Consider the following 21,197-nt stretch of genomic DNA (forward strand, 5'->3'; position numbering starts at 1 on the left):
AGCAAAAGGACAACTGTATGAGGATGGCTTTGAAAATGGAGGCATTTTTGTGTTAACACTTGTGGAACATTACCCCCTATGTACCAGAGTGTGCGATATTGTGTTCATAGAGTTCTCATTAAAATCTTGCTGGTTCTTCTGTAGTCAAAAGATCTGAGGCTGGTGGAGTGTATGTGCCTCTTTAAAGTACACACACATTCAGGCTGCTTTGCCATGGCGGTTTCCTGTTTTTCTGGTTATCTTTCATGGTGGTTTGGGAGGTGAACAGAACCTTGAGAGTAAGCTTGGGGCGTGTCCACTTTCGTGCTGTGTATGTCTGCGGTTTTTCTGAAGCTGAGGGCTATGGCTGTCTGTCTGTTTGCAGGCTATGATGACTTGAGCCAGGTGCGCAACACAGGGGATTTCTGTAAGGGTGGATATAGTGGGGCTGCTTCCGCTCAAACCAAACCTCCCGCTGCAACCGGACCAGGCGCCGGTAAGTGCACTCTGCTTCTAGTGTTTTCTTTTATTCCTATCTGTCTGCTATCCCTATTGTCTCTACCTGTGTGTACTTGCTGTATTACAAAATGCTTCCTTCCTCCTTTGTCTGCAGAGGTCTTGGAATGTGGGGGCTGGAAGGGGGTGACAGTGAGTGAATGCAGATTAGTGCACATATCAGGGTACTTGTGCCTGATTATTGAAATGGTGAGAAGCTGCCAAGAAGGTCTAATGGTTATCATTTAAAATTAGTTTTCACGGGTACTTGTCTCCTCAGCATATTTTGAATTTTCCTCTGCATCACTTGACTGCTAACATTTTGATTCCTGGGTTGAAGTCACTGTTGGTTATTAACAGCCATGAAATAGGCCTTTCCTAGCATACTTTACAATAAAGACCAAAAAGCTTTCAGACAGTGTTTTGAGTTGGTAATGTGTGTCAATAAAAGCAGGATCAGCCAATTGTACAATGATGACTTATCCACTCTCCTAAGTAAAATTGGTGCCAATTTCCAACATCATATATTGGTCCCTGTGAGTACTCCATTTAAGGTGCAATTATTAGCCACTGTCAAGAGAAACGGGATATCCATTGTTTACCTATAATGACATTAGTAGTACTGTTAAATTATACTAGGGTGTGTTGTTTCTGTTATTTGGTATTCTAGACGAAGCCGGCTACACTCCCTGACCGCAGCTACCTTTTTCTGAATGCTCAGAGCACTGTTTAAGCAACATACCAGTGTTTAGCTAATTTAACCTCCGTCATGTCCTCACCAAAGCCAGTCTCAGGCTTCAAGGGCTGTAAAATGCCATTGTGCGTCGGTCCTGCATAAGCATTGTGTCTTGTGCTTGCTTCCTGACCTAGACACCAAGGCGTCCTTAGGGCATGACTGAGCAAGTGGCAGCAATCTTCACCTTTCTCCACAGTTTGGGAAGGCGACTTCCAAGCTTTTGCCACCATTGCAGCTTCCTGCTGCAAAGAAAAGTCCAATTCAGCGGAGAATTCGAGAGGTCTCATCACTGGGAAAAGGGGAACAAAAAGAGAAGCAGACGGGCTGAAGAACAAATTACTTGCCTCTCGATAATGTTCTTTCTGATAGATGTTCCTCCAATTGGATTCCTCGTCAATGTTATATATCCCTATCCAAGGGCAGCTTTTCTGTTAGCTTTTCTCTGCCACCAGGGGCGCATTGTAGCGCTGCGTCGTCTTGCCTGATGCCAGTACATGCCTCGCACTGGACATGAAGTCAGGGTCAGTAGATATAGCGAAGCCATGACCCATTACCTCAGTTCCACCCTTTTTCCATATAACTCTGAAGATGAAGGACCGTACAACCAATGGTGTAGTAGCTTCCTGCAAAGAGGGGCAGGTAGGGAGAGTGATGAGGAACATCCATCAGAAAGAACACATTAGATAGGTAAGTAATTTCTTCTTCTAAAGGATTCTCTCCTCCCACGGATTTGTCATCTGCAATATGTAACATGGAGGGAGGAAGCAAGGATACCAACTAAACTAGAAAACTCTGGAGGACTACCCTAGCAAAACAGACAATCCAAGCAGTAATGCTTAGGAAATGTTTGCAAAGATGCCTGCTTTTCAGCCTGACAAGTGTCCAGGACAGGGACTTCCCTCTGCAGGGCAGAGGTGGCAGTCACTCCTCTGGTTGAATGAGCTCGGAGACCCTCAGGCCCATCCTTTACAGCCAGATTATAGCATGCAGAGAATGATCCACCTGGTCAGGGTCTGTTTGGTCACTGCCATGCCAGCACGAGCGTAAACAACGAAAAGCTAGTCATCGGTCCTAACCTCTCTAGCAGGAGAAACGTATAACTTAAGGGCCTGTACCAGGTGCAGCCAATAGTTACTCTGCTGGGGAAGTGTGAGGCGGCGGAAAAAAAACACCGGAAGTTAGATATGGTGAGAGAGATGGAAATCAGTGGCCACCTTTGGCAGGGTCTTCCTCTCAACGTCAACTTTTGTTTGGAAAAAACAAATGGGGAAGCAAAACGGACAACGCCTCGAGCTCACTCACCCGTCTCATGGCAACCAGGAAAATCACCTTAAGGTTGAGAAATCTAATAGAACAGAAATAAAGTGGCTCACACGGAGCGCCAATAAGAAACTTAAAATATAAATTCAAATCCCCTGCCGCAACCACAAAGTGGAGGGATGAAATTGGTGAAACAAACCCCTCAAGAACTGCATAACAGTGGGGATTGTGAAGAATGAGTCCTGTTCCAGGGACCTCTTGAAAACCGAAATAGCGTTGTGGAAACCCTTGACATTGGCAACCTGCATTCCTGCTTGGGCCATGGAAAGCAGAAAATCCATTGTTGGGGATAGAGGACAAAATAAAGGATCCAGGTCCCTCTCCCAGCACCAAACTGAAAATGTATGCCACCTGCAGGTATACATAGATTTTATAGCCGGCCTCCCAGCTAAAAGGAGCACATTTAGGACATTGGCCAACAAGTCCATTCATTGTAACTCTCAGTAGCCATGCATGATGGTTCAGGCTCCTTGGGTTCGTTTGGAAGGCCCGCCCCTCCGATTGGGAGAGCAAGTCCACTCTCCAGAGAAGGTGCCAGGGAGGGCAGATGGACATGTCCAGAAACTCCAGTTACCAGGTTCTCTGGGCCCTGCCTGTAGCGATCAGGATCACTGTGGTTCCAAACAGGCACAACCTCCTGAGAACCAGCAGAATGAGGAGGTCAAAAGTCCACTCGCCCGTCGGTGCGTCCCTCAGAACTCGCTGATGAATCAAGGACTACACACTGCCTCGTTAAGGCAGCGTTGTCTGAAGTGATCAGTCTTCCTTGCATTTCACAGAGGGCAGGAAAGCAACCAGCGCGAGCCTGACCACCCTCAACTCCAGCAAGTTGATGTGTTCCAGAGACGCCGTGGGAGACCACAGTCCGCTCACTGTTAGGCCTGACAGGTGAGTGACCCAACCAGTCAACCATCTGTGATCACTGTTACCTGGGGCCAAGGTTGGTGAAACAAGGTGCCCTTTCAGCAAGTTATCTCATACAGCCTTCCACCTAGCCCACGCAAGTTCCTGAAACACCTGTTTATGGTCCGACATGTGGCTCTGAAACTGTGACCATTGCCAACAGAGAAACCACTGAAGTGAACTAATGTGCAGCCTTGCCTCCGGCACCAAAGGATGCAGGTGGCCTATGCGCCCCAGAAGGATCAGGAAAGCCCAGGCCAGGACTTGTTCCGGGGATTGGAGGATATTGACCATCCTAAAGATGTTCGCCACTTGATCCTCTGGCAGAAAGCCCTGCCCAGGCGAGTGTCTAGGACTGCCACGATGAATCAGAGACTGGAATGGTAAAATCACAATTTTGGACGTTCTTGGAAAAGCCAAATCTCTGCAAGAGTACATATCTGGAGTAGCTGCTCCAACACCAGATCTGGGGAGTGAGCTCTGACGAGCCAGTCGTCCAGGTAGGGAAAGACATAAATGCCCTCCGTTTTGAGGCAAGCCACTGCCAGCTTTGTGAAAACCCTGGCTGCTGAGGAAAGACTGAATGGCAGAACCTTGAACTGGTAGTGGTGTTGGCCCACCATGAACCCTAGGTACTTTCTGTGCTTTCGATAAATCAGCACATGGAAGTAGGCATCCTGAAGGTCCAGGGAAACCAACCAGTCCTGCAGATCGAGGGCTTGCAGAATTTGGGTTAGAGTAACCATCTTTAAGTTGTTTTTGCATAGTGTGAGGGGCCAGAATTAAAAGCGGTCATATTTTGGTATAGACTTTTATTCAAATTAAAAGGGTTGGGGAAAATGCCTCTCGGATCCTATTCTGAAGTGAAGTTTCATTACCTAGAAACCAAAACTAAGGATCTGTCTCTGTTAGGATGTCATGAATCAAAAGGCCTTCCTTGTGTACAAAACCTTCTATCCTGACCCTCACACTATAACAAAACAACAAAGTGACAAGGGAAATGTTTATGACTTGATATTTGTAAAAAGGTGTTCTCAGATAAAACTAGAATGACTAACGTAAATATTCTCGAGAATGGAAAAGATCTTAATTTCGGAGGGTGTTTGCCTTGCTCTGGATTCTTCAGTTATCACAAATGTCTCTACGACTGACATTTCTTTAGGCCTCATTACGAGTTTGGCGATAAGTGCGTTACTGCCAACTTTACCACTATGCGAAATTACTAGGGACCCAAAAATTGCCAGTAATTCCTCCAGCAGTAAATCCGTCAATAATCAGCAGGAATGGCTCTGGGGCTAATTCCTGCGACGGAATCACCGCCAAAGAACAAAAACCCATTGTCGCCAGATTAGAAGTACAAAAACAGCAGAATTGCCTCCATAAATCGGAGGAAATTCCTCCCAAAACACAACTCGATCACCTCCACAGTCCATTCATGTTTTGCAGGCGACGCTGGATACCCATAGTTGCCATGGCTGACCCCTGAGAGAAACCCTGCTACACCACAGGAGACTTGTTATAATAAGGCGCAGAGGAGAACAAGATCATATATCGAGCGGACATTTGGCCTTCTGAAATCAGGTTCAGGTCCTTACCCCTCACACAAGCGGTACACTGATGTACAGCCCCGAAAAAGTTGGGAAAAATTGTAGTGGTCTGCACCATGCTGCACAACATGTGCATACGTAGGTGTTTTTAAATGCCGCAGATGAGGACAATATCCTCCCTATCTTGGAGGAGGAAGAGTATGTGATTGTGCTGACCAGGGTTAGATGCGCTGTAGCTTTACAGATTGTAAAGAAAAATTGCCCTTGACTGCTGCAGTTAATATGGAACTATTAAGTTACCCCTACGTAACGTAATGAAAAACAGATATGTTCCATAAACACGCGCTGTCACGTCACACAATATGAGGAGTCTGGTCAAATGACAGTGTTCGTAATGTTAAATTCTAAGGTTGATACTGTAATTGCCGACACGTATTTTGACCAGATTTGTTCTTTTCAAGGCACAGTATCACGTCTCACTAAGATGTAGCACCTTGGCTCACTTGTTTTCAGTATGGCAAGAAATTCTGGTTTGGCTTTGTCTTGCCTGAGTCATATGTGCTCCTGCAAAGACGGTCAATCGACTCCGACAGCCGTCTCGAGACCCCATGAATGCAAACACGCATGGCCTCAAGTGTTCCTGTGCGATGGTGCGCATTCTGCCTCTGTTCCATCCAGACCAGACAGTCCTAGATGGTCTTGAGTGTAGGGACAGGCACTGGCCGTGGTGAATGTCCTCGGTCATGTTCCTCATGTTACCCTTGATGGCAGGCATTCCCGGCCTGCTTGTCACATGAGTCCTCCGCATAGCATAGGGCACAGTGGGAATCACGATGGGATGGTGGTGTGTGCAGTGGGGGGGCTGTGCAGGGGGAATGGAGGGTGTTAGTTTTCCTAAAGTCCTACTGGTAGTAAGACTTTAGTAAGCTATCCCAGTGGTTTGTAGATCTTCAACTCTATGTATCTGTCTGTACTAACTGAGGACCTTGGTAGAGTGGCAGAGCAGTCAAGCTTATCTCAAGAGGAAGATGTGAGTTGTAGGTAAGTGTTAGGGAGAATTCTCTGTTTAGGCTGAATTTCCTAACCTAGTGAGTCCCCCAGCAGCTTTGCTGAATTTTTGGGGTTTATTTTCTTCTCCTGCCAAGAGTGGGACTCTTTTTACCCTCACTCTTGGACATGATTTGAGTGTATTCCTGTGACTTGTAATGTGCTTATGGGCTTTGGGGTATTTTTCCCCATAGGCTATCATTGGTTTTTGTATGTGTGTTACACAGCACCCTCAGTGCAGTAACACAGGGGTGTCATAGTGACCCCCAAACATAGACTCCATACCCTGGGACTGACTACTGTCTCCCTGGGCATGTAAAGTCACCATTGACTTTACTAGTCTTAAATTGTGAACAGAACCAGTACAAACCATCATACTGTGGAAGTACTGGTAGGGGCAATTAGATTGCCCCTGGGTCTGTTTGTCGAGGGGGTACTGTCCCGTCCCCCCTCGCCGAGTTTCTGGCTGGTGGCAGTGGATACCACGGAAATATTCCACCGAAATATTTCCCAATGGGATTTCCCATTGATTTTAATGCACCACTTTTTGGTGCAATGTTAAAGATACCGCCGGTTTATTTATTTAATATTAATTCACCGGTTGGGATTTTTTGCCAGAACTCGCCGCCAAAATGGCATCTGGGTTCACTTCAGTAACCCTGAACCCGAGTCGAGCCTTTGTTCCACTTTTGGCGGGCTTCTGCACAGAAGCCCTCCAAAGTGTTGCCACTGTATCTGGGTCTACAGGATGTGTGGGAGGGGGGATTAGGCACCCTGGACTGAGTTGCCTTGGCAACTCAAGTCGCACTCTTGTGTGATTGGCCCAGTGGTGAGCCCCCCCGGCTCACCACTTAGCATGTTTGAGTGACAGCTAGGACTGGTGAATGGGGGTTTGCTGCATAAAAGCAGGGCTTTGGGGACTGGAACTTCAGAAGTCGCCACAGGACCTAAGAAGCCGAAGAGGGAGAAGCTGAGCCGACCTGCCACGACGGCACCACCGGTGGAGCCCTGCAGAACCGTCCCACCACTTCCCAACGACAGAGGAAATCTCCAGTCCGGAGAGTCTTCTTCCCTTGACTGGTGGGGACAACCAGTGTTTGCCTTCTTTTCGCCTCCCTGGAGCATCTCGTGGCCGCCTTGCCTGTGCCAAGCACTCCGGCAACCGGAATACCACTTTTTGCCTCTACCGCGAAAGAGGGGTAACATCCTTTTAACCGGAAAACTCCACGGTTGGTTTCTTCCCTGGTAGTGCAACGACCTTCAGCCTTCCTCCACGTCGAGATCTGCTCTTCCTCTGGACGACGCCGCGACTTGCACCCACTACCAGGAACCACTGCCACCGCTGGAGGATCCTTTCCATTTTGAAGGTACTGTGTTCTGCCCGGCTTCCCTTGCCACCGATTGTACGGGGTAGATTTAGCCCTCGGCTCTCGAACCTGGGTTAGCCTGGGACACCCTAACTAAACTTTTCTAAGCTTAACAGAACTTTTCTACTCACCTGTAAAGATTTTTTGAGACTTTGTGACATTGTGTGATCTTGAGCATATTTGGCCTGGCTCTCCCTAAAGTGGGCCTGGCACTGAACTTCCTTGCTCCTCAATAGACTGCCTTCTCTAATACTTACTGTGGTTCCCTGAAAAGTGTTTTGCTGTATTGCTTTCTTAATTCTGCCTTTTCCCTCCCTTTTTAAACAATTTGTTGGAGTGCCATCTAACGTTAAGCGCTCACCTCTGTCTGGAAATAAGTGGTGTTAACTAAGACTTGTCCAACAAATAACTAGGGATGTACATATAGTAATTAGGACTGCGTTTTGAATTTACTTACCTTTTTCTGTGCTAGTATAATTTTACAAGTGTTTTAAATAAATAATCATATACTTTTACACAAGCTCTGGTCAGTGTTTTCTTGTGCTACCGTGCCTCTGTACCTATTTTGTATGCTCTGTATACTGCCTAACTCTTCTTGAGGGAAGTCTGACTGCTCAGCCACAGCTACCAAGTGAATATGTGTGGTACAGACTGCTACCAAGTGGGTTTACTGCCAAACACCTGTAGTCTTAAATCTTTTGCAGTGGTCCCAGAGGGAACTGCACAGGTTTCTGCCTAACAGTAAGTACTGTTAGGCAGACTCCTATGCAGTTCCCTTAGGGTGCACTAAAGAAGATTAGGAGACTACAGGTATATGCAATAAATCCCCTTTGGTATCAATCTGTACAGACAGATTTAGTTGGTAGCTGTGGCTGAGCAGCCAGACGTATCAAGAGGGAGATGAGCAGTATTCAGAGTTTACACAATACGACCACAGTACTATGGAACAAGGAAACACTGACCAAAGCTTTGTATCAAAAAGAATATATATTTTACACACTCTTAGTTCCACACATAAATCACTATCCTTAAAGCAGGTTAGAACGGTCAAGAAAAGTATACACAACGCCCTATTTAAATTGTAGACAAGTTTTAGCAAGAGTGAAAACTGAGCAAAACGGCACAGTATAAACCAAGCAGAAATGGCACTCTTAACAATTTCTTCAGACGGAGGGAAAGGTCAAGTTATACGAGGTTATACTCCTAAACACACCAGCAACACTTCCCAATTGGATTTTGAACAAGTTAAGCAAGTTAGTACTTTAGCATAAGCAATACTTGGGTGAAAACCGAGCAAAATGGCACTTCAACAATATATAAGGGGGGGGGGTGGTTATAAGAGATTAGGTGCACCAACACATTTCTTGATGGAAAGCAATCTAGAGAAGGCAGTTGTAACTGAAATAGCCAGAGTCAATAGGCCTGTGCCAGAGTCAATGGTACAAGGCAAAGTGCCCAGGTTCAAACGGTTCTAGTAGTTGCAGTCAAGTCTTTGTTTAACGTTTGAAAAGGAGGGTGCAGAAGGTAAAAAGATAACGTTAGACAATAGGGATGGCCAGCCCAGAAGGTAAGTAAAGGATTTAAAACACCTTTAGCAGTACCCAACGAAAAGGGAGGCCGGGCGGAACAATGTACCTTAAAAGTGGAAGAGGCTCCTGCGGTGGCGGTAGTTCCTGCAGTTCGGGAAATCCAGCAGAGGAAGAGAGGCTCTCGTCGTGGAGGAAGGTTCGAGTTACTGCACTGCCCAGGGATGAAGCCAGCTGCGGTGCTGCCAAAACGGAATAAAAGGTACGCTCCTTTAACTCGCGGTCGTGGTGGACGGATGCCTGGCTATCCGGTCTCCTAGTGCTTGGCACTGGCAATTCGACCAAGGCAGGACCTGGAAGGCGATTGGCGAACTGGTTGGTCCCACCAGCTCAAGGGAAGAAGGCTCTTGCAGGTGAAGATCTTCTCTTGTCGTTGGAGAAAAGTGGTGAGGATCTGCAGCAGGGCTTCACCGGTGGTTCAGTCGTTGCAGATGTCTTTGGCTTCTCTCCTCTTTGGATTTCTCAGGTCCAGTGGCGACTTCTGTCTTCCAGTCCGCAGGTCCCTGCTTTTATGCAAAAAAAAAACCCATTCATACAGCCTAGCTGTCACTCACACAGTGGGGTGGCTATCCTGGCGGGATAACCCCCCCGCCTATCAGAGCAGAGTGTGACTTGGGTTGCTTAGGCAACCCTGTCCAGGGTGCCTATTCCCCCTCCCACACATCCCGTCTACCCCAGACTCACTGGCGCCTAAAGGAGGGCTTCCCGCTAAAAAGGACGAACAAAGGGTCGCAACTCGGCTTGGATTACAGAGAGACACAAGAAATAAATATTATTAAAGATCTGGCAATAAAACCCCACCGGAGATATTTATGGTAGTAACCACTGCCACCAGCCAGAAACTTTGGAGAGAGGGACTGGACAGTACCTTCTCGAAAATGAACACCAGGGAAAAACTATTAACCCTTCCCAGTATTTCCATAGTAAGATGGGTTGTACTGGTTTTGTTCATAACTATTGACTAGCAAAGTCAATGGTAACTTTGCACGCCCTGGGAGACAGTAGTCAGTCCCAGGGTATGGAGTCTATGTTTGGGGGTCACTGTGACACCCCTGTGTTACTGCATTGAGGGTGCTGTGTAACACACATCTAAAAAGATGATACCTATGGAGTGAGAAAACTCCATAGCACATAAGCACAAAAATAGCCTGAAACACACATCATACTAAGAAGCGGGAAAAAGAGTCTCTCTTAGTCTCACTCACTCTTAGCAGGAGTAACAAATAAACCCTTGAAATCCAGCAAGCTGCTGGGGGACTCTATAGGTAAGGGAAATTAGCCTTTTAAGAGCATTCACCCTAATAAGTACACTGAACCTTACTTAGACATACACACCAAAGAAACTCTTACATGTATAATTATATAAAATGATATTCACCAGAATCACTTTAAATACTTTAGACTTTTACACCAAAACACTTAAGAATACTTGCGAATACACTTCAAAAGTTTCTTTCTTGTTTGTACGGGGGTTACATTTGTAGCAATGTTAGAAAGGGAAAAGACCATGTTATCGTATTATCGGTTATTACGGACACCTGCGGTTTCTAACAGTTTAGATGGTAATACATTTACTCTGCAAAGACATATAGTAAAGTTACTGTAAGGGAGGAAAATGGTTAGTTTAACATTAACATGGTTCAAGGGTCTGGAGAAGGTTTCTTCGCACAGCAAGTCTTATAAATCCAAAGACTGAGGATTTCTTCCAGTCTCTGGTGTTATAGAAGCAGCAAGTTAACAACTAACAAGGGAAACCTGTAAATGGACTCTATGAAGGGACACAAGCATCGGCTTGAGTCGGAGGCAAGAGGGGGTGGCCCTGGACACCTCTGTGTGCACTCCAACGCTCTGGAGCGACTTCTTGGAATCTGGTAAGCAAAACCTTTTTCCCCACCTTACTTTAGGTTTGAAGAAAATGTTTGTGCTGGATGCTCCGTGATGTTGCAGCTCTGCATCCGACCTCTGAATTCCTTTGCATGATGACTGAAGGCAGGACAATGGATGGGATCTCTCAGCAGCAGTCTTGAGGGCGGTCCTGAGGCACGACTTTCAGCAACTTCTTGGTTCACTCTGTGGTTTTGGCACCATTTCTGCAGCACCAACAAAAGACACGTATCGTCCGGGCAATCTTCTTCGCTTCCTGCAGTCCTGCACTCTGGTGAGGCGGTCTCGGTGTATTGGATTGATCACTGGAGGGTCCTTAGGGAGTTAGCAAAGTTTTGGATGGATACAGCCTTTCCACAATGATGCACTCGAAATGGGTGGCAGGTCTCCTGGCATAGGGGTTCTACAGCTCTGGAAACTCCTAGGGCCTTGGGAGATGGCTCAAGTCAAAGTTCGTCTTGGGACTGCTTGATCCCACCAGCCAAAGGGAAGGGGCCATCTTCTTTTGAGCTCCTCCGTCATTTGAAAAACAGGGTCAGGACAGCAGTGGCCGCTTCATGGTGTTGCCAAGGGTCTGCAGGTGTCTCCGATCGTTGTCTTCTTCGGTTACTTCAGCTTCCCGTGTCCAACTTGGTTTTCGCTCCAGAAGCCACTCCTTTTATGCAGTTTGAGCGCACACTCCTCTGCAATCTGTCAGCATTTTACTGACTGGAGTGTTTGGCTGTCTAATCAGGGCAGCCAGACCCCCTGTGGGAGCTATTCCTATTCAGGTTCTTGGGGAGACATAGGACAGGGGTGGTGGAAGACTCCTCCCCCACTTCCTGCCTGCCCAAACACTTTGGAGCCTAGGCAGGGATACCCAAGGGTGCCTGCCAAAGGCAAAACACACACACGGACCTCCCCTTCCCAGAATGGCAGAAGAAGGTTTAACAAAGAACCGCCATGCTAGTAATGGCAATAAAAGAAGGTAGGTCCTACGTTAGTACTTGGGTGCCCCTATTGTGCACTACCGGTGCTATGGACATAGCCTGCGTTATAAAAATTACACAATAGTTGGTAGAACACGTCCAATGCCACCAGCCATAACTAGGAGCTTGTCTGTTACTAAAACATCACAGGAGTAGAACGAGGGGGGTACTATGTATCCCTTTGGCACTCCACTGAAGGTGGTGTGCCAATCCCTCAGACTTTAGAGTTTTGGGAGAGCTACTAAATATATCTCTATCCTTAGTAACAGTAGTTACTGGAGGATATATAAAAATAATCTTAGAGGACCCCAGGGGTTCCCAACACCACTGCCCACAAGGAGCTGTGTGCTGCAGTAGTAAAAGCACAGATGCCTTTAAGAGCTATGGAGCAGACACTCCATAGTACAGATAGAATACAAAGAATAGAGTTCCAAAAGACAGAGCACACAAGAATGACTGAGTAGAAAAAGGCTCCACTCATCTGGTTTGAAAGAAAAAGGTCCAGAAGTCCAGCAAAAAGTGCTTGGGGTCTCGCTAGGAGAGGGGATGAAGCATACAAATGATAAATCTCCCTAACAGGGAGGACTGGGGTAAAAAATGGTGGACTGGATAATGTAGCCGGCTGGATGCAGGGGAGAGATCCTCATACTGCTCTTGTACTATGCCTGCCGTTGCCTGCTCTGATTGCAGGCTGTCATCCACACTCTGCCCCACCTGTGCGTCCACAGTCAAACCCACTGTGGTTGTGACCTGTCTTGATTCTGGTGGCACAGATTGCACAATTGGGGTCTCTGGTGGCCCCGTGGGCGTGTCTGTCTGGAAGGCCAGAGTGTTTTTCGGTGGCCTGATAACCCAATGCCTCTTCTTGGGTGGCACGCTCCCACTCCCCCGAACTGCCTTGGCCAGCCTCAGTCCTTTCCTGGGTGTCTTGCAGTCCTGTTGGGACAAATTAACATGTGGTTCCCACATTGGTGATGAGGTGCTTGGCAAATCACCATTCACTGTCACCTGTACTAGTTTGTGTCACTGTTTGGGCCTCCTGGGAGGGCTGGGATTATGTGTTAGCCACTGAGTACATGGCATGCATTGCGTCTGGATGGTCAGGTGTGGGTTGGCCAGCTTAATTTCATGGTGCATCCCTGGGATGTGTTGGGCTTCATGCTTTCTGTCCAGTGGTGCATCAGGACTGTTGGTGACAGGTATACGGAGACTACTGTCTCCCAGGGCATGTAAAGTCACCATTGACTTTACTAGTCCAAAATTGTGAACAGAACCAATACAAACCATCATATTGTGGAAGTACTGGAAGTGGTTCATTCGATTGCCCCTGGACCTGTTTTCAAGGGGGGGCCTATGCAGGCCCCCCTTGTCGAGTTTCTGACTGGTGGCAGTGGTTACCACGCAAAATATTCCACCGGAATATTTCCTATGGGATTTTCCCATTGGTTTTAAACGCACCACTTTTTGGTGCAATGTTAAAGATACCGCCGATTTATTTAATATTGAATCACCGGTTGGGTCTTTTTGCCAGAACTCTTTTCTAAAATGGTGTTTGTGTCCGTCTCTGTAACTCTAACCAAGGTTGGGCCCTTTGTTCCACTATTTTGGCGGGCTTCTCCACAGAAGCCCTCCAAATGGTGACACACTGGGTTCCACAGGATGTGTGGGGAGGGGAATTGGTACCCTGGACTGCGTTGCCTTAGCAACCCAAGTCACACTCTATTCTGATTGGCCCAGTGGTGAGCCGCCCGGCTCACCTCTTAGCATGTGTGATTGACAGCTAGGCTGTTGAATGGGGGTTTTTCTGCATAAAAGCAGGGCTTTTGGGACTGGAACTTCAGAAGTCTCCACAGGACCTAAGAATCCGAAGAGGGAAGAACGACAAGAGAAGATCTTCTGCTGGACGAGTCTTCTTCCTTTGAGCTGGTGGGATCAACCAGTTCGCCCCTTTCGCCTTCTAAAGACGTCTCTTGGTCGAATCGCCCGTGCCAAGCACCCCGGCGGCCGGATAGCCAAGCTTCACCACTTTGACCGCGAATAAAAGGAACGCACCTTTTAACCGACGATCTCCGCGACTGGTTTCATCCCTGTGCAGTGCATCGACTCACGTTTCCTCCTCGACGAGATCCTCTCGTCCCCTGGTCGAAACAACAAACTGCAACCACTGCCAGGAACAACTGCCACCGCTGGAGCTTCCTCTCTCTTTAAGGTACTGTGTTCTGCCTGGCCTCCCTTTCCACGGTTTGCTAAAGGTGACCCTTAAATCCTTGTCTTTCCAACTGGGTTGGCCCCCAGACCTTCTAACTTTACCTCTTGAACCACCCCAACCTCTTTTGAACATTCTGCAAAGACTTTGTGCATTTTAAACTGTGTGATCTTGGGCACATTTCGCCTTGCTCCATTCAAAGTGGGCCTGGCCTATGAACTTTGGCTCTACAGGGTCTACTGCCTTCACTAACTTGCTTTGAACTTAGAAAAGTGTTGGGAACTGTTTTATTTTGATGAACTGTCTTTCTCTCTCCCTTTAACCAAATTATTGGAGTGCCATCTAGGTTACGCGCTCACCTCTGTTTTGACAAATAGTGGTGTTTTGCCCTAGACTTGTCTAATAATTATTACGGGAGTTGTGTATACTTTACCTGACTGTGTTTTAACTTGCTTTTGATTTAGAGTGCTAGTGTATTTCCTAAAGTGTGTTTTATATAAATAATTATATACTTTTGATACAAAGCTCTGGTCAGTGTTTGTTTGCTCTACTGTGTTTGTGGCCCTATTGTGTATGCTCTATACTGCCCTACTCATCTTGAGAGAAGTCTTGACTGCTCAGTCACAGCTACCAGGCACATCTGGGTGGTGCGGACTGCTACCAATTGGGTTTACTGCTTACTCCTGTAGTCTTAATCTTCTTGCAGTGGTCCCCAAGGGAACTGCACAGGATTCTGCCTAACAGGTACTCGCCAGATTCAGCTTGGCTGCTGGCTCCTAGCAAGGCCGTGCCCACGATCCCGACCAGGTGCGCGATGCCACTGACCATGTCCTCCCATGGTGTCAGTTGCAAAGGTTCCACTGACCCACCTCGGGTGGCAGCCGTTTCCCGGTGGTGGATGGAGATGAGGCTCCTGCCTTGAGGTAATTCCACCTCTTTTCCGTTTCCTCCACCCCATGTTGTATGTGCCCTACAGCCACCACCTTGTCCCGGATTTCCGCCCATGTGTTCTTGCGCTGTTGGCTGGTCTTCCTGTGCAATACCCCATACAGCTCATCAGAGTGGGCGACCACTTGGTTTGCCAACACAGTGAGTTCCTGCTCTGTGAGTTTAGGCTTATGCTGCCTCATATTGGGCACCCTGCCTTTGCCCTTTCCTGAAGACATGTCTGGCCTTAGCTGGGTGTCTGGATGGCACTCCTCTCACGAGATATTCAATGGATTGTGATTTCCAAAATGGCCGACGCAGTGCTTCCTTACATAGCGATGCCGAATTTCCACAAGCAGAAATTCTGCTGACTGCCATGGTGGTAACGGTCATTCTGAAGATTTTTGGTGGAATTTTGTCGTACCACGGGTTGTTCAGCGGTAATTCTGCTGGGAGGAATTACCGTTACCACCATTGGTGTGTGCGTGCATCCGCCAGGTTGTAATTCTGCTAAATGACACAGCAGAAATTCTAATTCGCCACACTCGTAATGGGGCCACTTATGCCTTCCTTGGACCACAACAATCTTAATTAGATGAACACAGGTCAGTCTTGTAAATTCACTTGCAACAAAAACTGCATTCTTTTATCCCAAACACTGTTCTGCTTAACACTCCTTGTGAGTTGGTAATTTGCCAGGCATACTCCCTTGCAAGGACTTCTCTTGGCAATTTCAAAATGTATACACAGTTCCTCTTTAATGTCCAGGTAGCAAAAAAACCCTTCTTCTTGCCTTGGTATATCTAATTGATAAACAATTCTCACTTTTATTTTGCTTTTCGCAGTCGCAAAGTTCGAAAATCTTCTACCGTTTCACTTTTGTAACTTCCCAACGTTCTACTTCTCTGCAGCGTGGTTGCCGAAACACCCCAGGATCCCCACTCTGCTTTGGCGGACTGACCGGTAGTTTGCATCATTTCCAGGCTTCCTCGCGCTCACACGGCGTACCTTCGCAGCCTGTTTTCTTATTTGTATATTTATCACATGCTGTAGCCCGCAGGCATCAGGGCGCAAATTAAAGACAAACCTCAGCATATTAAAAAGGAGTAGTCAGGTCAGCAACTATCAATTGAAGAGTAGTGTCTTTGGGCATTTGCGAACTGTTGTCAGATTTTCTTCTTTCAGCATAGTTGTTAGTAATTTGATGCATGCCAGTTTTGGTTCTACGTGATTTCGCCGAAATATTTTTCAACGTGGGACTTTTCATCGCCACGTTTTCATCGCCCAAAACTTTTTTTTTCTTTTTTTTATTTATGGGGGGTTTCCCACCCCCCCCCCAGACTCCCTCCCCTTAATTAAATAATCATACCCCAACCCCAACAAAACACCCACCAAAAATTTTTTTTTTAAAAACGAGTTTTGGTCGATGAAAATGTTGGCGATGAAATGTCCCACGTTGAAAAATACTTCGACGAAATGCGTGTATACCCCAGTTTTGCCTGGACTGGGAAAAAACAACCCTTTCCTCTTGCACACTTGTAACGTGGACCGCTCAAATGCATGGTGCTTCTCAATCTTGTAGTTCAAACAGATTGGTGGTGACTAAAACATTTGCGTAGGTACGGCAGAGCCGACCCACATAAACATTTATGGGGCATTGGAAGGACCTTAAAACTAACCTGGCCTGCCATTGACTCCCGGTGCATTTCTCTTCTGTATGTGGAGATGTGTTCTCTTCTAGAGATGTTTTTTATAATGCGGACCGTGTAATTCTGTAAGATTTGAAGTTTTCGAAGGCAATTTTTACTAGTCCCACTCAATAAGGTACTACAGTAATTGATCCGGGGCATTCGGGTGGCTCTTACCAAGGTCTCCCAGTTTTTGTTAGTCGTATTGCCTGACTAGTCTTAGCAGTCTTAGGTGGTACTGAGATTTCTTGTCCAAATTGTCTACTTGGACGTCAAAAATAATACCCAAGGTTTTAACCTTGTCGGACACTATAATACAGTGGCCGTCAATAGGAAAACCTACATACTACTAATTTGGTTTGTGCTTGCAATGATCCAAAGATGAGAAACTAGGTTTTAGAACCATTGGGACAGAGCCAATTTGTGGACATCCAATCTCGGATTGCCCCATAGATGCGTTAACTTTTCTCCATGTCTTTAGTATAGTATCAACTCTATAATGAATTGAGTATCATCCGTGCCATTAGTAATTTGGGTCGTCAATTTTTCAAGTATGTCGCAAAAAGAGCAGATATAAAAGTATGGGTGAGATGCATGCGCCCTTAGGTACACTGCATGTAATTAGTTCGAGGGGATTGGGTCCTCCGACGTATTCCACATCTATGACAAGTAATCACCACAGCTGTGCTGCTTCGGAAACTTTTTTCGGCGTCCTGCGTCGATACGCCGTCGTCGAGGACCTCCTCCGACGTCATCCGATGTGATAAGTAGGACGCATGACGCCCGTAGCCTCAGTTCCGTTTTTTCCACGAACGTGTTGCTTCGTGAATCTCGGTTAACGCCTCGACTCTTTGGAGTTCTGTTCTTCTCGGTTCTTCGAACCTGTTCGTTTTTGTGAAAATCCTTTGTGTGAAGATGTCTTCTACTTCGTCTTCGACCCCGCGTCCGGGCTTCAAGAAGTGCGGGGAGTGTGGGTCCAAGATGTCGGTGACGGACTCGCACGACGCCTGCCTCTGGTGCCTCGGGGAGGCCCACGACACGGATGACTGTATCGACTGCCAGTCGCTCACGTCCAAAGCCTTACGCGAACGTAAGAAGTTGTTGTCGGTAGGTCGGGTGTCCAAGCCCCGGAAGTCGAGGTCTGCGGGGCTTTCGACGGATGATTCGAGGGGTGACTCTCTGCGTCATCGTCGGACGTCTCGTGGGTCTCCTTCTAGGAATCGGTCTCGCCACTCCTCAGCCTCTTCGAGGCATTCTCAGAAGCGCCGACACCGGTCGTCTTCTAGGTCCTCTTCGGAGAACTCTGCCCGGCACGTCACTTACCCCACCAGCCGTGCGACGCCGGAGGAATGGGCTTCCTTTGGGAAGAAAATGCTGGCGATTCTTGAGTCGCAGGGTACTAAGCCGTCCGCGCCCCCGAGTGGGGTTGGTCGTGAGAGGTCGAGAGACACTGCTCGCAAAAGTGGTCGGCACGAGTCACAGGAGAGGTCCCGTTCGGACAAGGAGACTCGTTCTCGACGTACCCGTTCCAGGTCCCGGTCCTCTACGTGTTCGAGACCGTGTGCACCTGTGAGGTCTTCGAGGAAGACATCGACGTCTGAGGCGTCAAGGGCGTTGACAGGCTTTCTCGAGGCTCCGGCTTCGACAGGCTTTCTCGAGGCTCCGGCTTCGAGGAAGTCGTCGAAGCCGTCGATGCTCAGGTCGTCGAAGGACACGCTCGGGGCTCCGGCTTCGAGGGCTGTGTCGACGCCGCAGATGCTGGCGGCGCTGCATCTGACGTCGACGCCAATCCTCTCGGCGCCGATGCCTGTTCTCTCGGCGCCAATTCGCTCGACGCCATCGTGTCGGAGGTACCCCGTGGCACGGGGGAACCCCCTAGGAAGGCTCTGGTTAAGAGCAAGCACTCTCGGGTGCCTTCTTTTCGCCACCTGGAATATATTTCAGAGGCGGATGAGGATTCTGATGGCCTGGTTCCTAGTCCGGTTCCAGATGAAATTGTCTCGGGCCATAGTCAGTTTGACGATTTGAGGCAGTCACTGCATGATGCCAGTGGACTGGACACCTCTCAGGAGGTGGAGTTTTGTAGGCCTGAGCCTGGCTCTCATGCCGATTCCTCGTACCGGCGCCTTATGGCTAAGGTTTCTGAGTACTTGGGATGGTCTGCTCCCCCAGGGGAGTTTGTGCAGGAAGATCTGACGGACATCCTTGATGTTGGTCCCCCAACTGACCCGGTACTGCCGTTCCATATGGCTTTACAGAGAAGGGCGGCGGCTTGGACTGCTCCGGAGAGTCTCCCGGCGGTGGGTAGATCCTTGTCGGGAAAATACCGTCCAGCCAGTAGCGACCCCTGCTACTTGACCAGGCACCCCACTCCGGAGAGTTTGGTGGTGCAGGCGGCCACGGCCCCGGCAAAGCAGGCGTCGTACCCTACCATCCCTCCTGATAGGGACGACAAACGTTTTGATGGCTGGGCGAAGAAAGTGTTTTCTTCTGGTGGTATGGCACTTCAGGCGGCCAACTCCATTTGTGCCTTGTCTCGTTTCACACACACTCTGTGGAACTGTGTTGCGTTAGCGGCTGAACATATTCCCAAAGGGGACGAACGGGATGGTTTCCTTGCTATGGTCCAGGATGGTAAGGATGCCATGTGTGAGTCCGTTCAGTCGGGTTTGGACTTAGCTGAATGCGTCAGTAGGTTCATGGCGGCGAGCACCGTGATACGCAGGTTTGCGTGATTGCGGAAGTCGGGGTTTGCTCCTGATGTGCAGTCCCGGCTCCTCAACATGCCCTTTGACGGTGAACACCTTTTTGGCAGCAAGGCTGACGAGAGCCTTGAGAGGTTGCAGACCTCAAAAGCTGCAGCAAAGTCGTTGGGCGCTGCAGTTCGCCAACCTCTGCCTTTTCGTCCTAGGGGGGACAGCAGTGGAGGGGTGGTTCCTTTCGCTATTACTCGTCCTTCAGTAAAGCGAGAGGAGCTGGCAGTCAAAGAGGCCAACGCAGGGGTACCATAGGTGGACGACACGGTACCTGTGGTGCCAAGGCCGCTCGGGCAGTAGCCTCTTTGCCCTCAGGTAACGCCGGAGCCGCTCCCACTCAGTCGTGAGGCCATGTCCCATGGTTCGCCGGTTGGGGGAAGGCTGGCGCAGCTTCTTGTAGAGTGGCAAGCCATTACTTCAGATGTGTGGGTTGTGGAGATCATAACCCACGGCTACTGTCTTCCCTTTAGGCACAGGCCTCACGACAATCCACCGGGGAACCTCTTTGCAGAGTCCGGATCCGCTCCTTGCGCAGGAAATTCAAGCCCTGCTGGAGAAAGGCACCATAGAACTGGTGCCTGTAGCGGAGAGGAACAAGGGATGGTTTTCCCCTTATTTTTTGATTTCGAAGAAAGACGGGGGATTGAGACCCATCATGGACTTGCGCGGTTTGAACAAACTCCTCAGGAAGGACAAGTTCAAGATGGTTACTCTCTCAAGTCCTCCAGGCCCTTCAGCTTCAGGACTGGTTGGTGTCTCTCGACCTCAAGGATGCTTACTTCCATGTGCCAATCCATCCCAAGCACAAGAAGTACCTGAGGTTCGCGGTTGGCGGCTCGCACTTTCAGTTTCGGGTCCTGCCGTTCGGATTGACCTCCGCCCCGAGGGTTTTCACCAAGCTCATGGTGGTGGTGGCAGCGCATCTCAGGCAAGGGGGGATTCACGTCTACCCCTACTTGGACGATTGGTTGATCAGGGGGAGCTCTCCCGAGCAAGTCCTGGATCATCTGTCCGTCACCTGCCTCTCCCTTCACAGGCTGGGCTTCTCCCTCAATTTAAAGAAGTCCCATTTGACGCCAACACAGCAGCTCCAGTACATCGGAGCAGTGCTCGACACTTCCCTGGGGCAGTGTTTTCCTCCCCAGATGAGGGCTCTTCACATTCAGCAGATGGTGCACAAGTTTCAGCATGCCCAGACGCTCCCAGCGTTCGAGTTCTTGAGGTTGCTCGGCCTCATGGCATCCTGCATTCTTCTGGTGCCAGAGGCTCGCCTACGGATGAGATCTTTGCAGTGGACACTCAAGACGCAATGGTCGCAGTCCTCTGGCAGGATGTCGGACTCGGTTCAGGTGCCGCCCTCGGTCGCCCGGGACCTTCTGTGGTGGGCCGTCGAAGGCAACTTGATGAAGGGGGCTCCATTTTGGCTTCCCTGGCCGGAGGTGACGATCGTGACGGATGCATCCCTCACGGGATGGGGAGCTCATGCCAACGGGCTGACAGTCAGCGGCCGTTGGTCTCCGTCAGAGTCCAGACTCCATATCAATCTGTTGGAGCTGAGAGCCGTCAGGCTAGCCCTGAAGGCTTTTCTGCCGACTGTGCGGGGAAAGAGTGTCCTGATCCTGACGGACAACACAGTGGCCATACACTACCTCAACAAAAAGGGGGGGGCAGGGTCACTTCCTCTGTGCAGGGAGGCGATGCAGCTCGAGTTCTGGGCCATCCAGCAGGAAGTTTCGATCTCGGCAGTTCATCTGGCCGGAGACGAAAACGTGACCGCGTTCTGCCTGC

The 21,197-nt window shown here is 48.7% G+C and overlaps 1 protein-coding gene across 12 annotated transcripts in view; it reads left to right on the top strand.

Annotated features, from left to right (window-relative positions):
* The window catches only part of UBAP2L (ubiquitin associated protein 2 like), a 1,950,223-nt gene that overhangs the window by 1,591,904 nt on the left and 337,122 nt on the right, over positions 1–21,197 (top strand). For 5 of the 12 annotated variants that reach the window (XM_069651771.1, XM_069651756.1, XM_069651764.1 and 2 more), the window contains one exon: positions 365–475. The exons of the other annotated variants lie outside the window; for them this stretch is intronic. In XM_069651771.1, coding sequence (XP_069507872.1) covers positions 365–475 — 111 coding nt within the window. The remainder of the gene's footprint in view (positions 1–364; positions 476–21,197) is intronic. 12 annotated transcript variants of the gene reach the window in all.

This window comes from Ambystoma mexicanum, chromosome 1p (genome assembly GCF_040938575.1).
Source record: "Ambystoma mexicanum isolate Mex_15411 chromosome 1p, UKY_AmexF1_1, whole genome shotgun sequence".
Classification (NCBI taxonomy): domain Eukaryota; kingdom Metazoa; phylum Chordata; class Amphibia; order Caudata; family Ambystomatidae; genus Ambystoma; species Ambystoma mexicanum.